Here is an 18823-nt window from a genome sequence, read left to right as displayed (position 1 = left end):
AACATGGAGCATCTCTCCATTTATTTAGTTCTTCTTTGATTACTTTCATCAGAGTATTGTAGTTTTCCTCATGTAGATTTTAAACATTTTTTGTTATATTTATACTTAAGTATTTTATTTTGGGGGGTGCTAATGTAAATAGCATTATGTTTTTAATTTCAAATTCTAATTGTTCATTGCTGGTATATAGGAAAATGATAGACTTTTGTATACTAACCTTGTATCCTGTAACCTTGCTATAAATTGCTTATTATTTCCAGTGTTTTGTTGTTGTTGTTGATTTTCTACATAGGCAATCATGTCGTCTGCAAACAAAGATAGTTTTATGTCTTCCTAAACTGTATACTATCTATTTCCTTTTCTTTTCTTACTACATTAGTTAGGGCTTCCAATACGATGTTGAAAAGGAGTGACGAGAGGAGACATCCTTGCCTTATTCCTGATCTTAGCAGAAAAACTTCTAGTTTCTCACCATTTAGTGTAATGTTAGGTGTAGTTCTTTGTGAGTGTTCTTTACTAAGGTGAGGAAGTTCCCCTCTATTCCTAGTGTGTGGAGTTTTTATCATGAATGGGTATTGGATTTTGTCAAGTGTTTTTTCTGTATCTATTGATATGATAATGTGATTTTTATTTTTTAACCTATTGTTGTGATGAATTACATTAATTGATTAAATGTTGAACCAGCCTTGCATACCCAGAATAAATCCCACTTGGTCATGATTCATATATATATATATATATATATATATATATATATATATATATATATACACACACATATATATATATATATATATTTTTTTTTTTTAGTATATATTTTTGGATTCAATTTGCTACTGTTTTGTTAGGGAGTTTTCCATTTATGTTCATGAGAGATATTGGTCTATAGTTCTCTTTTACTGTAATGTCTTTGTCTGGTGTTGGTATTAGACCAATGCTGGCCTAATATTTTAAATTCTTGTCCTGGTAATCCAGCATCCCTGCTATATCTGAGTCTGGTTCTAGGGCTTGCTCTGTCTCTTTTTGCCTTGTAATTTTTTGTTGAAAGCCATACGTGATGTGTGCAGTGAAATGAACAGTGGCAAAGAGGCCTTTAGTGACATAGTGGGAAGGTATGAGGAGAGGGAAGCTTTCTATAGTCCTATGATTGGGCCTTAGTCTTTTAGTGAACTTGTGTCCTGGGCTGTGAATTTAATAAGTGCTTCTCGTTTTTTTCAGCCCCTTAGGTAAGGCAAGAAGGCTAGGGGGAATTTCCCTTCTCCCAGGTTAGTCTCTGGTAAAATCGTTTCTCTTGAGGGTAGTCCTTGAGAATGCTATCATGTATTTCAAAATGGTTCCTTACCCCCGTCCCTCTGCTGGAAGCATGAGGGAATTGCTCGCAAATCTTCAATGTGAGAGCTGGTAGATCTTCTGGAAACAAAACACAAAACTGTGGGAGACCCACTAAGACTGAATTCCCGTGGAGTTTTTGTTTGTTTGTTTGTTTTAAGATTTATTTATTACTTACTTATTTTTATTTTTGGCTGCGGCGGGTCTTAGTTGCGACACGTGGCATCTTCGTTGAGGCATGTGGGATCTTTTTCATTGCGGCGCCCGGGCTTCTCTCTAGTTGAGGTGCACGAGCTCAGTAGTTGCTCCGCGGCATGTGGGATCTTAGTTCCCTGACCAGGGTTGGAACCCGAGTCCTCTGCATTGCAAGGCGGATTCTTTACCACTGGACCACCAGGGAAGTCCCCTGTGGAGTTTTTAAACTCTCAAATTTGTCCACACTGAGCCTCCAGCCACTCAACAACTAGAGGTTTTTTTTGTTTGTTTTTGTTTTTGTTTTGTGTGGTTTTTTTTTTTGGCCTTGCGGCATGTGGTCCCCCACCAGGGATCAAACCCGTGCCTCCTGCAGTGGAAGTGCAGAGTCTTAACCACTGGGCCGCCAGGGAAGTCCCAGAAATTAGAGTTTAGATTTTCCTTCCCTAGTACTGGTTTTTGCAGAGCTTTCTACTCATGGGTTTCTGCTTTGGTTAAGTTGTGATTCTCTGTATCCACCTGTCTTTTTCTCCAATTCTGGGGGCAGCAGTTTGCCCTTTCACCTGAATTCTCTGACAGATCTAACAAAAGCTGTTGATTTTCAGTTTGTTCAGCTTCTTACTTGTTTTTAGGATGGAGTGATGACTTCCAAGCTCCTGACATGACAAAACAGTAACTGGAAGTCTTTTATTTCTTTGACCCATGAATACACACACACACACACACACACACACACACACATATATATATACTTTATTTTTATTTTTTGGAGCAACTCTAGATTAACAGCAAAACTGAATAGTGAATACAGACGTTCCATACACTCCCTGCCCCAACACATGCACAGACTCCCCCGTTATCAACATCCCCCCACTAGAATGGTACATTTGTTATCATCGATGAACCTACCATCATTATCACCCAAAGTCTGTAGCTTACATTACAGTTCACTCATGGTGTTGTACATTCTATGCGTTTGGACCAATGTATGTTTTCAAAGTGAAGTAATCCAAATGAGGTCATACTTGTGTCTTGGAATGAAAGGAGGAATGATAAGTCTCTATTCCTGTTTTTTAAAAAAAATAGATTCCCTAAAGTATTTCTTAATAGAACAACAGAGTATATCCAAACATATTCACAGGGATGAATTATCCTTTGACTTGGCTTAATGGGATCTCTGGGATTTATGAAAAAACAAACAAACAAACAAACAAAAACTCTTTGCCACTCTTGCTGCTGTAAGTCTTGTTATCAGTTTTGAACAGACTAGTTTAATGCCATGAATCAGGGAATATAATTTGAATTGAGAGTTCCGTTCCTATCAAAAGTAAAACGCTCCTGGAGTGAGGAAACCTTTGAACCAGCCAGAGCCTTTCCCCCTTAATATCAATGGGCTCTACTGCAAGGAGTCTATGGGCCAGGAAAGGAGAGTTTGGGTCCTGTCTGCCACTGTCTGACAGGCAAGTCACCTGACTTCTTTGGACCCTGTTCCCTCAGCTTTAAAGCCAGAGGCTTGGGCTGAATAATCCAAATGTCCCTAAAGCCAAGATGCTAGGCTTGTGAAAAATGCTGACTCTGAAAAAATAAAATATTGTCCAGTGTCTACAGATTCAGGCAATTCCAGGGCCATTATAAGGCAAAACAAAGCTCGGATTTAATGAGGGGAGAACTTCTCTTCAAAGACTTCTGCTTAAATACAGAAATAAGGCAGATAACGTCAACACAGTCATACGTTAGTCTATTTTATGCAATGCGAAATTCCCTCTTAACTTCCTAGATCGCAGTTACATCCTATTGCAAAAATGGGACTCAAGTAGACTGCGCCACTATGAGACTTGAAATAAACCTGTGGTATTTCTTGGGTACCTAGGCATTGTTAGGAACAGCCAAGTATGTTAACCCATTTTATGCATATCACAACCCAAAAAAGGAGTACTGTCTCCATTTTTGAGTTCTGGGAACGGGGGCATTAGAGAGTTTGTGGCTTGCCCAAGTCCCACAGCTAGTGAGCGGCAGAGGATTTTAAATTTGCCTGTGCATTAATGCAGGGTTCCGGAACCTCAGGAACCGCCTCTGTAGAGCTTTATAAAACAGAATGTTGTAGTCCACTAACATCAGGCCAGCGTGCTGTGTTTTCTCTGGGCCGGGCCTTATGTTGCACGCTGTACACGGATTTTCTCAGCTCTCAAAACAACCGTACGAATTAGGTACTTTAGTACTTATTTATTGTTCGAAGGGCAGACTGTTCTGAGACAAACCTGCAGAGCTGCAGGAGGTGGGCGTTACCCGCGCCGGGCAGACACCTGCAGCGCTGAGAGTCTGGGGAAACTGGGGGGAACTGAAGTGATGGGGTATCTTGGTTTTCGGTTCTCTGAAGCAGTGAGGAGCCTCTCTTGCTGTAGTCTCCGCACACTACTGTCTGTCCCTGAGCTCCCCGAGGCTGTGCGCTACTTTGCGTCCGGAGATTGGTGTGTCCCAATTAGCGTGCATGGTTCTCGCCTCCCGTTCAGACGCCGGAGCAGCTGGAATAAGAGCCGAGGAGGACCCAGACCGCAGCGGTCCGAGCCCGGAGCCATGCACGAGGTGGCGGCTCCGGCACTCGCGACGCCGGGCTTCGCCCAGTCGGCACGATATCCGCGCTCCCAGCTAGCCTGCGGAGCCTGGGGAGCAGCTGAGGTCCTTTCAGCTCAGCTGACCTGGGGGCGTGGTCGAGAGCCGGGGGCGTGGCCGGGAGCTGGGGGCGGGCCCCGGGGCGGGGAGAGCTAGAGCCCGGGCTCCTCCCGAACAGAGGGTAACTTCCGCGGCCCACCGAAGCGCGGGGCTTTTTGCCCCGTGGGTGGGTGAGGTACCGGCCACCGGCATGCTCCTCCGCCTGCTCCTGCTGCTTGCGTTGTGCGGTGCGGGCTCCGCTGCCATGGAGGTCAGCGTCAGCTTGCGGGGAAGCTGGAGGATCCGCAGCGGGAACGGCTCGCTGGAGTTGCCCGCGGAGGTTCCCGGTTGCGTGCACAGCGCCTTGTTCCACCAGAGGCTCATCCAGGTACTGTGTGCGGCCTCCCCGCCGGGAGCCTGCGCCCGCGTCCCCCTCGTGGTGAGAGGGGCCCAGGAACGGCCTGGCAGTCCCCGAGCCCGAGGCTGTTCTCCTCGGTTTGGCGCTAACTTCCCCTTTGCGTCTTGTGGTCTGGGGGTGGGAGGGGGGGGTGAGGGGGTGGGGATGGGGACGCCGAGGCAATGTATCTACTCTTGGCGAAGATCACCGCTGGGGTCCGGGCTAGATGGAGGCTGACCCACGCCCATGCTGGGACAGCAGCAACTCAGGAAAGCGGAGGTCCAGACAGTTCTACTGGGGGTGTTATTGCCATAGTTCTCCAGTGAAGCGTAGATTAGAAAGGACGTGTTGTCACTGACAAAGCCTAAAGCGGGGGATTATTGTTTCAACTACCCGAACACCGCAGAGGGCAATAGTCTTTCGCCAAGTAAGGGTTAACTGTATTCATTAATGCCTCAGTTTTTCATTTTCGCTTTTAGGCACCAGGGAGTCAGATTTGGAATTGATGCAGCAGCACATAAGCTGAGGAGAATGAGACCTGCAGGTGTAAGGTTAGGATTGTCAGTGCTAGTGTAAAGGCTAAATAATTTTTAAGGCTGATTGGGATATGAAGAAAGATGCTGTTTCCTCTCAGGGTGTGTGATGTGATGTGATGTGTGTGTCCCCCAATAGATGCTTCAATTTCTAGACTTCTGGTGGAGGACGTTTTCCTGTTTGGCTGCCTGTGGTTAGAGGTTTGCAAACAGACTGCCACCTCCCACTGTTTTTTCGTTCCATCTGCTGCACATCTTTAATGGCTTTGCTTGGGACAAGATGTACTTGATACGTGGTTTGCATGCATTGTCCCAATCTGCATAACAACTCTAAAGAGTAAGTCTTATCTTCGTTTTATGGATGATATGAATTATGGAGCCCAGAGAAGTTAGAGAATTTTCCCAAGATCACACAGCAACTAAGAGTGGCAGAAATGGAGTTATAATGCAGCCTGGCCTGACTTCATAGCCTTCTGTACTGTGTGACACTTACCCTGTGTGACACATTGACAAATCATGTGTTTTTAAAGCGCTGGAGTTGACTGTCAGGAATATAATTCAAAGCTTACTTAAATGACAGGACAGTCAACTAGGGTTATGCAAAATTTCTGATCTGGTACCATTAGCTTTTTTTCAAGAATGTGTATCAGAAAGGAAGCAAATGTAAATGACACTGACCATGGTCCTGTTTATTTTTTAAGTAAAGAATTCTCAAACTTAAGTATTTGAACTATTTTCAGTTAACAAACTACTTATGACATGGACCACAGGTGACCTTGGTACCCCAAGGCTTCACTTACCCATGCTTTGAAAATGCCTGTGTTTCTTTTGCAGGGTTTCTCCTTGCCTCATTTTCCTGATTAAATTAAGGCAATGGGAAATCATTAGTGGCTGTAGTAAATCAGTTTACTGTTTCATGTTACAGGGCTACATATCAAGAAACAATGTTTGGTTGCTCATTAATGTGAATGATGTGCTCACAGAATGAAATAACTGACTTTTCCTCATGGGAACAATTTACAGTGTCTGTTAAATCTGTTAATAAATTCTTAGGAAAACTTTAAGTTTCAGTAAAGGTAGATGTAGGTCTTAAATGGTAGTTGGGATGAGAGATGGGGAGCTTTTGGGGATTGGGGAACTCCAGGCCTGTTGACAATAATCATCAACATCAAGTATCATTATTGAGTAATATGATGTTGTTATTTCTACCTGCTTTATTATAACATCCCTTTTTGGTGTTGACCTAGGAAATATTCTATAGTTTAGAGCAGACACTGGTCCAAATACAGTGTTTACATGAGAACTTGAAACATATCTTGCTGAAGTCATTCACCTAATTATCTCATAAATATTTATTCAGTACCTCCAATGTGGCAGGCATTATTCTAGGTGCTTGGAATCAAGTGGTGAAGAAAACAAAGTCTTTGTCCCAATAGACTTTCTAGTGGAGGAGATAGACAATAAACAGATTAATAGATAATACAGTGACAGCGGGTACACTGAAGAAAAATAAAGCACGTTGAAGAGAGAGTGAAGGCTTGTTGGGAAAGATTCTATTTTAGAAAAGGTGGTTAAAGATAGCCATTTTGATAAAGATCTTTTGATGAGTTCAGTTTTAAGTGGAAATGAATTCCCAGCAAAAAGGAAGAAAAGATGGCAGTGGGGAGGGGAGAGCCCTTGAGGCAGGAACAAGCTTGATGAGTTCTGGGAATAGTAAGCAGGCCAGGTGGCTGTAGCCCTGTGACCTGGGGGACAGGTGGATGATTTCAAAGTAGCCATCTAGGGCAGATCATGCAGGGCTTGTAGGCCACTGGGAATAATTTTTGGATTTTATTCTACAATGATGGGAAGATATTTTTAGTTACATTTTAGTTAGTGTACATCCTTATTTTCTTAGACAAATTTTTAAAAGTGGAATTGTTGATTCAAAAGAGTATGCATTTTTTTAGTCTTTTGCTATGTACTTCTAAGTTGTTCTCCATAAAAATTGTACCAGTTTTACACTCCCATCATGACTTTATTGGAGTACTTGTTTTAAGTGCTAGATTGGATATTATTTTAAAAAACAAAAATAGAAACAATTTACTTTCTAGTGAGGTTAAACACCTTTTATAGGTTTATTTCATGCTTATTGGTGATTTGGGCTTACTTATTCCTGTTTTTTATCTATTTTTCTATTGACTATTCATCTTTTAAAATATAGATTTGTTAGACCTGTTGTTATATATTTTCAAAAATTTCCCATTTATTAATGATATATTTTGTCACATACATGTTATAAAGTTTTATATGTTGAAATCTTATAAGCTTTTTTTCTTTTATGATTGTTTCTGTCTTTGGTATTAGGCTTTGGAAATAATTTCCTCTCTCCCAATTAAATAAATATTTACCTATATTTCCCCCTTTTAGTATTTTTATAATTCCTCTTTTGTATTTAAAATATTGATCCATTTGAGTTTTTTCAAATGGTTAAGCAGTTTTTTATATCACATGATTTGAACAATTTCTCTGTTGTCCACTGATACAAAACATTATTTTTATCATGCACAAAATTCTTATATACTGAATTTTCTTATTCTCTTTTAAAATTCTTTTAAAAAGAATAATAAATGTTTAATACTTACTGTACAAATATTGATGCAGAGAAATATAAAATATAAAGAAGAAGGAAAAAGCTAATAAAAAGCATACTATTAAGCAGAGGTAAAAATTTTCATGTATATCTTTCCAGACTTTTCTAAGTATATACAAACAAATATAATAATATAAAGATGAAGTCAGTCCCTGAGATGGTTTTGTAAGCTACTTCTTCATTTAAAATATATGATGAACATCTCTCTGTATCTATAGAACATCTCTCTGTATCTATAAATGTCTATGAATATAGATCTAGAAAAATTTTTAATAACTGCATAGACTCCATTATAAAGTTTTTCTTACTCAAAATATACACTTAAAAATAGAAGAAAATATATTGTAAATATACACATACACTACTAAAAGTGGTAGGTACAAGATGCAATGATCATCTGGTATAAAAGTGTAGGTAAATATGGCGTGAGGCACTGAAGCACAGTTGAAAAAATGTAGACCTTGGTGTTGGACTGAGTTTGTTTCATGCCTGGATGTACTTCTGCTTCATCATGGGACCTCAGGAAAGACACTTCACCTTTTGGAGCATTAGTTTCTTCCTCTATAGAATGGTATTTACAGCACGTCTTTGTTATGAAGATAAGAGTGAATGAGTGCCTATCTTGGAGGCTGATATAAAGTAAATGGTCAACAAGTGATACTGTTACTGTCTTTAGGGTTCATGGGTTTGCTTATGAACTCAGTCATTTACATGGGTCCTTAGTCATCAGGCGTAATGCTGAACGATGTCCTATTTGCTTTAAATAGGACTCAGAATTTTAATATGAGCAAAGGGGATCAGACCACTCTGGAACCAAATTAAATTGGTTGCTTAGCATTTGCAGTAGTTATTATAAATGTAATCTGAGTCTCTGCAACTTTTTTTTTTTTTTTTAAAGTTCATGGGTTATTTATTTATTTATTTTTGGCTGTGTTGGGTCTTCGTTTCTGTGCGAGGGCTTTCTCTAGTTGCGGCAATCGGGGGCCACTCTTCATCGCGGTGCGCGGGTCTCTCACTATTGTGGCCTCTCCTGTTGCGGAGCACAGGCTCCAGACGCGCAGGCTCAGTAGTTGTGGCTCACGGGCCTAGTGGCTCCGTGGCGTGTGGGATCCTCCCAGACCAGGGCTCGAACCCGTGTCCTCTGCATTGGCGGGTGGATTCTCAACCACTGGACCACCAGGGAAGTCCCCCCACCCCCTTTGTATCTTATCAAAATTATTTCTTCCAGTCAGGAGCAGTTTCTGGCTGATACCTTTCTCTCCATTTTGATACACACCCAGTGATGTTATAGTGCCTCTTGCGGATTTGTTCTCTGGGCAAGTGCCCAGCTGGCTGTTGCCAGTGGCCAGCTCTTACCTCTGTGGAACTGAGACAAAGTTGGCTTTTCCCTCTCAACTTGGAGTTGCAGTTCCTGAGGCAATCACCCTTGGACCTGTCCCAGTTGGAAGGGAGAAGCCCTCTGAGCCTGTGCTGTGTCCCTCTATGTAGCCGTGGTGTTGTTCACAGACATAAGAACTGAGAAGCTTCTCTTACCATTTTCTGTTCCACCTCCTGCCTGGGAGCCCTCATCTGAGAGGTAAAGGGTAGAGAATGAGTAGGAGAAGAAAGATGTAAGGATTATGGCAGGGAGGACTTGGGGCTGGACACTGAGATGGGAGAGCATCTGTGAACACCCGGCAGGCCAGTTGTCTAGGGCAGAGGGCCAGATACTATTTTAGGCTGCATGGGTCATTTGGTCTCTGTCATGTCTACTCAACTCTGCTATTGTAGCATGGAAGCTGCCGTATATAATTTATAAAGGGATGGGCCTGGCTGTGCTCCAGTAAAACTTTATTTATCGACACGTGTCCATTCTTAGCTCATTGGCCATACAAAAACAGGCAGTGAGCTGCATTAGGCCTATGGGTTGTAGTTTGCTGACCTGGTCTAGGCTAATATAGGAAACCTGAAGTCTGTAAGTTTGACGGTATCTATGCTGCCTGTATATTCTCTGCAGAGATCCTTTTTGTGTTCACTTAGTAAAGCTGAGTGAAAAATAACTTTGTAAATGCTGAGTAAATCCAAGGAGTGGGAGTTTTGCTGATCTTTGGGCAGTAGAGGAGAAGAAGTGTTCCTCTTGAGGCCAGCTGGGATAGTGGCAGCAAAACGCAAAGTGAGAACCAGAGGGCGGTGAGTGTCTGATGGCTGTGCACCATAAGAAGGGCTGCCGTTCATTCTCTGCTGATGCCTTGCAGGTTCTGTGCTTGGTTTTAACAGGGGAAGCCAATCTTCATCTCCACACATGTTCTTTCATAATGAAACTATGTAATAGTTGTATCTCAGAGCTCTTTCATTTCAGGTATTTTGATTGTGTTGGGCTTTTTTTTTCCAGTTAAAAATATTTTTAGTATTTTTAGCATGCTCATGCCATGGCAACTTTGTTTGAAAGGTAATGGTCTCTTAAACAGATGGAGCTTTAGCCTTGAGGATGGGATGTGCCGGCATATGAAACGCTTGCACTCCTAGGCCAAGAGTTCATTAATTTTTAGGTAATAAATAGCTATCATTGATAGTTTATTTCATGTTTATTTAATTAATTTTTTTTGCATGTTTAATCACCTACCATAATTTTTATCAACAGGATCCTTACTACAGATTTAATAACCTTAACTACAGATGGATCGCCTTGGATAACTGGACCTATATCAAGAAATTTAAAATCCCTTTTGACGTGAGGTACTTCTGTGTGTATATCTATATTTATATCTATATCTATCTATTCATTTATTATTATTATTTGAACTTTTGTTCTTTTTCTGTCTGCAATAATCTTTTGTTTGTTTAGGTTGCATATCATTGTTAGACTAAAGTCTGTACTATAAAAGTGAATATATATGATTTATGTTTTGATTTGTGTATGAGGGTGGTGGCACTGATCATTAGTCACAAAATTATGTCTTATTCAATCATTTTTCCAGTGGTTATAATGGAGTCACCTAGACCTAGTCAATTCTCTTATCTGCCTTTCCTTTTCCCTGCCCTCCCAGTAATCCATAGAGTGTATATATTTATAATATTGTCAAGTAGGATCAGAGATACTTCCTTTGTTTGGTGTAGTGTTAACCAGCCACTGAAACTAAGGCATTGGCCTCAGATTATGTCATGAGGCCACGAGGAAAACCATGGTATAGTTTTCAGTAATGTTCTATGTAGCAGAATGTAACCCAATTGTATCTACCACCATTATTGCTAAATTAAAAAAAAAAAACCCTTTTGTCCCTTTAATAAGACCTTTTTTGGGGTAATTATTTACTAGCTTCTTAAAAAAGAAATAAAGCCAGAAAATAGTGCTCAATATCATGGAGTTACTGTGTTCCAGGCTCTTATTTCCAGATAATACTTAAAATATCTCTAATAGGGGGTCCTCTTTCCCCTTGAACTCAACATATCTGTAATTTAACCAATTGACTTTCCCACTGAAAGCTTGCTTTATATTCTAACAACCTCATTATTTCTCTTACTGTAATGCCATCTTCCCAATCTTCCGTGCCCAAGGAGTTTGTGGCTCATCATATCTTTTCTTCATCTCCCTGTCTTCGGTCTGTTTCTGAGTCCTGTTAATTTTTGCCTATCATTTCTCTTGATTCAGCCCCTGCCTCCTCACTTCCAAGTTTCCGCCTTTGCCTAGGCCTTTAGTAGAGAGTACCTGGAATTAGGTCTATGCTGCCTAATTAGATTTCTTACTTTGTTTTTTTATTCTCCAGTCTTTCGTATGCAGAAACATTAGATTCATCTTTCCCAAATTTTGATTTTACCATGACATCCTTGCTTAAGAATGACAGTGTCTTCCTTTTCGATTGGCAGATCAAGTTTAATTTCCTCTGCTTGTCTGTGAAAATGCTGCTTACTGTTGCCAATCGTGCACCACTTCCTGCACCTCCATCCCCCCATCCCTCTCTCAGCCCTAGGCAACCACTAATTTATTTTCTATTTCCATGGATTTGTTTCTTGTGGAAATCTCAAAGAAATGGAATTATGCAATATGTGGTCCTTTGTGACTGGCTTCTTTCATTTAGCATAATAATGTTTTCAAGTTCATCCATGTTGTCATATTCACCAGTACTTCATTTCTTTTTATTGCTGAGTGCTATTTTATTGTATGGGTATACATTTTATTTATTTTGTTCTTCTTTAAACTCTTGTCTCCTTCTTGAAGTCTTTCCTTATGACATAAACTCTGATAGCACTTGTAGTCTATCCAACAAGACTGTACCACAAAGTACAAAAGATTGAAAGCTTTCTCTTTGTTTCCTGTGTTTTAGGCTTCAGTGCTAACCAGATTGCAGATTCCTTAAATTCAGAGACTGTTTTAGTTCCCTGTAAGGCTTAGCAGAGTGCTGGGCATATAATGTTTACTCATAGATACTTGTTTGTTGGTTAATGTGTTCTCTTAGTGTTAGTAAATATAATAGTTTGTGAAAATGTTTTATGTCTATTATTTAACTTGGTTCTTATAAGAATTTGTGAAGTTCTAGGAAACAAGTCAATGCATGGAAATTAGAAGTCATGCTCATGATTTTATGGTGATTGAAATATTGTGAAGAAAGTTAAACTGAATCACTCAACATAAAAATGTATTAAAGCAATATTTCTGAAAATTTCATTGCAAACTCCCTTCTAAGAATGTATATTTTCTGTGAAATACTTATTCCTTTCGTTCTTAACTAATAAAAAAAGGCTAATTATCTAAGTTGATGTTCTATACATCTTGTTTTAAAAATCTTCTTTTTTTAGCAAACGGCGTAAAGTAAATTTGGTTTTTGAAGGCGTCGATATGGTTACAGTAGTCCTGCTCAATAATGTTCCTGTTGGCGAAACAGACAACACGTTCAGAAGCTATGTAAGTACATAATGACATCAGGTTAAAAAGAACCACTTGTATATATTTGCGTTCATTGTTATCCTGAGTGGCAAGTACAAGTCCTTTGATGCACTGGGTAAGTTACTTTATCTCTCAGTTGCCATATTTGTAGAATGATGAAGACACTCAAACCCTATGGAATTATTGTGAGGATGTAATGAGCTAATTATATAAAGTGATCAGTATTAGTTTTTGGCACATAGGCAATGTTTGACAAATGCTGTTCCCTTCTCTGTTATTTGGTAATCCAGAGTTTCATGGGAAATGACGGTTGACAAACCATTTTAAAACAAAATGTTCCTTCCTTCCTGGAACAGTTACCTTAAGAGATTGTATCCTGATCTCCCTTCCCTTTCAAGGGTAGACTTTTCAAAACAAAAATAACTTATGACTTACAAATACATGCTATGGATAGCAGAGGGTCAGGTTATCATGAAGTGTCTAGGAAATCCTTGGCAATTCAAAGCCATGTGTAAATAGCCAGAGCAGACATTCCAGGGCTAAAGATAGTCTCTGCTTGCTCTGTTTGCCTAGAACCATCATCTGTCAGTAAAAATAGCAGGAGAAAACCTAGAAATCTACGTTTGGGTAGGAGAATGTGATCAGTTATAACTAAAAGTAGGCAACTAAGTTATACTATTTTGGAGAAGTGCTTTCTCCTGCAAAAAGGCTGAACCTAAAGATTTCAATTATTTTATGCATCTTTCATACATTCTGCCTATATCTAAAATTTTACACAGGAGGCTACTCTCACATTTGTTCTTTCCCTTTAATTTAGAGCTTTGATATTACACATGTGGTCCAAGCAGTAAACATCATTGAGGTGCATTTCCAGTCACCAGTGATATATGCGGACCAGAGGAGTAAAGTTCACACTCACTACAGCGTGCCCCCCAACTGCCCTCCACGTGTGCAGGATGGCGAATGCCATGTCAACTTTATTCGCAAGGTAACAGTCTCGCAATGGAGGGGCTTTAGCCTTGAGGATGGGATGAGGGCGTATGAAATGCTTGTTTGAAGACTCCAGTTGTATTTCAGAAGTTGGGCATCTCTTTCCTGCCCCCTTAGTGGGATTTAAAAATTAGAAATAAGAACCAAAAGTTACAAGAATTTTTGTAGAGAGCTTGTCTTTCTAGGTTTTCTTCTTGAGGAGTGCTTCAGAACTTAGATAACATTGGAAAAAGAAGAAAAATAGGTGACTGATAATGTACCTTTACAATTTTTTTTTTTTTGACTGTGCCGCGAGGCTTGCAGGGATCGTAATTCCCCGACCAGGGATTGAACCCATGCCCCCTGCAGTGGAAGCGCAGAGTCCTAACCAATGGACCGCCAGGGAATTCCCCCTTTACAATTTTTTTAAAACAACACCTGGGTTTATCAGACTTTTCACCAGACTGTAGGGTTCATATTTATGAGTGATTCTTATTACTAACCTTCTGCAACTGTCGATATATTTGCTGACATGCGATTTTTTACTGCTAGGTTCTCATAAAATCTAACAAAACCCACAGGTGATAAATATTCTTTGTGTATGATCTCGGTATAGATGACTTGGATTTATCCTAATACATGGATGAATTAGTATATTGTGTGACACTTAGTTTTTAGTTTTATTTTTACTTAAAATTTTTTTAATTGTGGTAAAATACACATAATACAGAACTTACCATCTTAACTATTTTAAGTGTACAGTTCAGTAGGATTAAATATATTCACATTGTTGTGAAACCTATCTCCAGAACGTTTTCGTCTTGCAAAACTGAAACTCTATACCCATTAAAAAACAACTCCCCGCTTTCCCCAACTCTCAGCCCCTGGCAACCACCATCTTTCTGTTTCTAGGAGTTTGACTCCTCTAGATACCTCATATAAGTAGAATCATAGAGTATTTGTCTTTTTGTGACTGGCTTAGTTCACTTAGTATAATGTCCTCAAGGTTCATCTGTGTTTAGCACGTGTCAGAATTTCCTTCCTTTTTAAGACCAACTAAATTCCGTTGTATATTGGGTTGGCCAAAAAGTTCGTTCGGGCTTTTGGATAGCATCTTACGGGAAAACCCGAACGAACTTTTTGGCCAACCCATACCACAGGTGCCTAAAGCTCAGTATGTCCAACACTGCACTTGGGATCTAAACCCTGCTCCCAGGGCTCCCTGTCTCCCTGAATGGAATACCATTCAAAGCAGTCATTCAAGCCAGAAGCCTCAGAGTTATTTTTGATACCTCCCTGTCTCTCTCTTTTTTTTTTTAAATTTATTTGTTTTATTTATTTTTGGCTGCGTGTGGGCTTTCTCTAGTTGCAGCGAGCGGGTATGGTGCACGGGCTTAGTTGCTTCCAGGCATGTGGGATCTTCCTGGACCAGGGCTCGAACCCGTGTCCTCTGCATTGGCAGGCGGATTCTTAACCACTGCGCCACCAGGGAAGCCCCCTGACTCTTTTTTAAAAGAGATCCGGAAGTCCTTTTGCTGATGTCAATGCTACCTTTTCAGTAGTTCTTGAATCTGCTCTTGATCCATTTCTACTCCCGTGCTTGGGTTCAATATATTACCATTTCTTGCATCAAATATTGCCCTGGTTGCCTAACTGGTACCCTACGACCTCGTTTGCCTTCCTGCAATTAATTTGCCAAGGAGCAGCCAGAATGTTCCTTTCAGATAAAAATCATAGCACCCCCCTTTGTAAAACTCTTCAACAGTTTCTTGTTGCTTTTAGGCGAAAGTCCAAAGTTCTTAGCTCAGGCTGCCCCGTGCCCACTGCTCCAGTCTTCTGCCCATCTCTTCCCATTGTTTTCTCTTAATTTCCTGGAATGCATCATATTCTCTTGCATCTTGAGGGCTTTGCATATGCTGTTCCTTCTGAAAGGGATGCATTCACTTCCCTCTCCCCTAGACACACTGGAGAAGTGGTACTCACCTTTCACGTCTCCATATAAAAGTCACTGTTATTCAGGGAAACTTGTCTTGACACCTGTTCTCCCCCCATCATATGTTCCCTGTCTATTGCCTTTGGATTTGTGACTATTTGTTCAATGCTTCAATTTCTTGTTACACTGTGAGTGCTGTAAGCAGAAGGACTGTTTCTGTTTTGTATCTTGATATACTTCCAGCCTGAAACATAGAAAGCACTTCACAAATATTTTTGAATAAGTGAAAACATTTATTTGGAGAGATTGTATGAATAAGAGTGATTTGTAGCCCTTGCTGGGGAAAATAATCTGCCTTATAAGATGTTGAATATTTTTGCCCTCCTCCTTCTCTCTATCCCTAATAAAAGAATTATATATCTGAACTTAAAAACTCTCCAATAAACATCCCCAAGATGGTTTTCATTCTGAGCATGAGAATCTGATATTTAAGTGGTGAATTTATATGATGTGGATGCTGTGAAGTGGTTTTATTTATTTATTTTTTTAAACATCTTTATTGGAGTATAATTGCTTTACAATGGTGTGTTAGTTTCTGCTTTATAACAAAGTGAATCAGCTATACATATACATATATCCCCATATCCCCTCCCTCTTGCGTCTCCCTCCCTCCCACCCTCCATATCCCACCCCTTTAGGTGGTCACAAAGCACCGAGCTGATCTCCCTGTGCTATGCGGCTGCTTCCCACTAGCTATCTATTTTACATTTGGTACTGTATATATGTCCATGCCACTCTCCCACTTCGTCCCAGCTTACCCTTCCCCCTCCCCGTGTCCTCAAGTCCATTCTCTACCTCTGTGTCTTTATTCCTGTCCTACCCCTAGGTTCTTCAGAACCATTTTTTTTGTTTTTGTTTTTTTTTTAGATTCCATATATATGTGTTAGCATATGGTGTTTGTTTTTCTCTTTCTGACTTACTTCACTCTGTATGACAGTCTCTAGGTCCATCCACCTCACTACAAATAACTCAATTTCGTTTCTTTTTATGGCTGAGTAATATTCCATTGTATATATGTGCCACATCTTCTTTATCCATTCATCTGTTGATGGTGTGAAGTGGTTTTTATTCTTTGTTTTTCTCTGTACTAGAAACTAAATTATCTCTGTTTTAGATAAATACAGAGCTTAGGAAATAATACTTAAATGAGAACAGTTTGGGCAAATCCTCAGGCTCTATCCTACAAGTGTTCCATTCAGGAAGGTCTCAGTACTTCTTCTGGTGCTTGTTCTTTTTTAAAAGCTTAACTCACAGCCTCACAAAATTTAATTGACTGTGTTTTACAAATATTTTTTTTTCTTTTAAGAAGAGGGAATTAGAAAAATTCTGCTGTGATCACCTGTGTCAGTGTCTAAATGCTGAACTGATTGTTTTTGGGCTGTAAGTTCAGAAACCAGGATTTCTGAATTCATACTGGAGGAAATAGGGGTTGGCAAGAAACTCTAGTTAGAGTTTCTTAAACTGTTGTATCTTTATCTTTCAATCTGTTTCTTCATTCTTTATAGTTATTACATTTAAATATTATAGTGGGTGCAGAGATATTTGGGAGAAATTTAAAGAGTAACTATTGTGTTGCTTCAGTGTAATATGCTTTTGAAGAATAAATGTACATAATTAGATTTTATGGTCTTAGAACATTTCTGCCAAATTTAACTATGTTGCCTAGGTTGATAGATTAGTTATTGTTTTAGTTATCTATTGTTGTGTAACAATTATACCAAAATTTATCAGCTTAAAACAACATTTATTATCACAGTTTCTGTCAGTCAGGAATGCAGGTGTGGCTTAGCTGGGTACCTCTGGCTCAAGGTCACTCATGAGGTTACAGGCAAGCTGTGGACCAGGGCTGCAGTCACCTTAAGCCTGGATGAGGCCTACCTAAGCTCACCCATGTGGTTATTGGCAGGCTTCAGATGGGCTTCCAGGCTCACTCATGTGGGCCTGTCTACAGAGCTGCCTTACGGCATGGCAGCTGACTTCCCCCTTGGCCAAGAGAGAGCTGAGAGAGCACCCAAAACAGAAGGTGCACTCTTTTATAACCTAATTTTGGACGTGCTCTCACTGCTGTTGTATTCTGTTGGTTAGAAGTGATTCATTAGGTCTAATCCGTACTCAAGGGGAGGGGATTACACAAGGACGTGAATACCAGGAGAGGATCATTTTGGGTCATTTTAGATGCTGTATATGGGACACACACACACTATTACGGACTTAATTCTGTGCCCCCCAAATTTGTATATTAAAGTCCTTACCCTCAGTAAGGTGAAAATGTCACTCTATTTGGAGATGAGGTCTTTAAAGAGGTGATTCAGTTAAATGAGACCATTAGGATTAGTCCTGATCCAGTATGGTTGATGTCCTTATAAGAAGAGGAAATTTGGACAACAGAGGGAGACACTAGGGGCGTGTGTGTGTGTGTGTGTGTGTGTGTATAGAAAAGGCTATGTGAGGGCACAGGGAGAAGGTGGCCATCTGTAAGCCCAGGAAACCAAACCTGCCAACACCTTGATCTTGGACTTCCCAGCCTCCAGAGCTATGCGAAAGTTAATTTCTATTGTTTAAGTCACCCAGTTTGTGGTATTTTGTTATGGCAGCCCTAGCAAACTAGTACACATGTACATAATATTTTAAAAGAAAAAGGTTTTCATAATGTTTAAGTTTCATGGTAATTAGAATCGATCTTCTTTTTTTCCCTTAAAATTACAGGCACAGTGTTCCTTTAGTTGGGACTGGGGGCCTTCCTTTCCTACCCAGGGCATCTGGAAAGATGTTAGAATTGAAGCCTATAATATTTGTCATCTGAACTACTTCACATTTACCCCCGTATATGGTAAGCTAAGAGCTGTGATTTCTTGTTTTTCTTCTTTGAGCCTCCTCTATGTTATAAAAATTGGGTTTATAATTTGAATATATATATAGTTGGCCCTTGAACAACATGGGTTTGAACTGTGCGGGTCCACTTATGTGTGGATTTTTTTCAACAAATACTACAGTACTACATGATCCGAGGTCTGTTGAGTCCATCGATTCAGAACTGTGGATGTGGAGGGCTGACTTTGAGCATCAGTGGATTTTGGTATCTCCAGCAAGTCCTGGAACCAATCTGCTGTGGATACCGAGGGACAACTGTACTTTTCAGAGACTTATTTAAAAAAAAATTTATGACACATTAAATTTAGAAAAGTGAAAAATATGTACAAACTGATTTGTCATGAAAAATTTTTAAATATTAATTAATTAATTTATTTTTGGCTGTGTTGGGTCTTTG

The 18823-nt window shown here is 40.0% G+C and overlaps 1 protein-coding gene across 2 annotated transcripts in view; it reads left to right on the top strand.

Moving 5' to 3' along the window:
• The first annotated feature begins 4289 nt into the window (after window positions 1–4289).
• Window positions 4290–18823, top strand: part of MANBA (mannosidase beta) — a 119733-nt gene continuing 105199 nt past the window's right edge. The window contains exons 1-5 of one of the 2 annotated variants that reach the window (XM_068542513.1): window positions 4290–4558; window positions 10353–10447; window positions 12506–12611; window positions 13411–13581; window positions 18262–18385. In XM_068542513.1, coding sequence (XP_068398614.1) covers window positions 4382–4558; window positions 10353–10447; window positions 12506–12611; window positions 13411–13581; window positions 18262–18385 — 673 coding nt within the window. In that variant the 5' untranslated portion in view covers window positions 4290–4381. Of the gene's footprint in view, window positions 4559–5063; window positions 5119–10352; window positions 10448–12505; window positions 12612–13410; window positions 13582–18261; window positions 18386–18823 lie in introns of those variants that run through there. The other variant, XM_068542514.1, reaches the window with a different exon arrangement.

This window comes from Eschrichtius robustus, chromosome 4, assembly GCF_028021215.1.
Source record: "Eschrichtius robustus isolate mEscRob2 chromosome 4, mEscRob2.pri, whole genome shotgun sequence".
NCBI classification, from domain to species: domain Eukaryota; kingdom Metazoa; phylum Chordata; class Mammalia; order Artiodactyla; family Eschrichtiidae; genus Eschrichtius; species Eschrichtius robustus.
The sequence above is the reverse complement of the archived record's forward strand: the minus strand, read 5'-3'. Positions and strand labels throughout refer to the sequence as shown.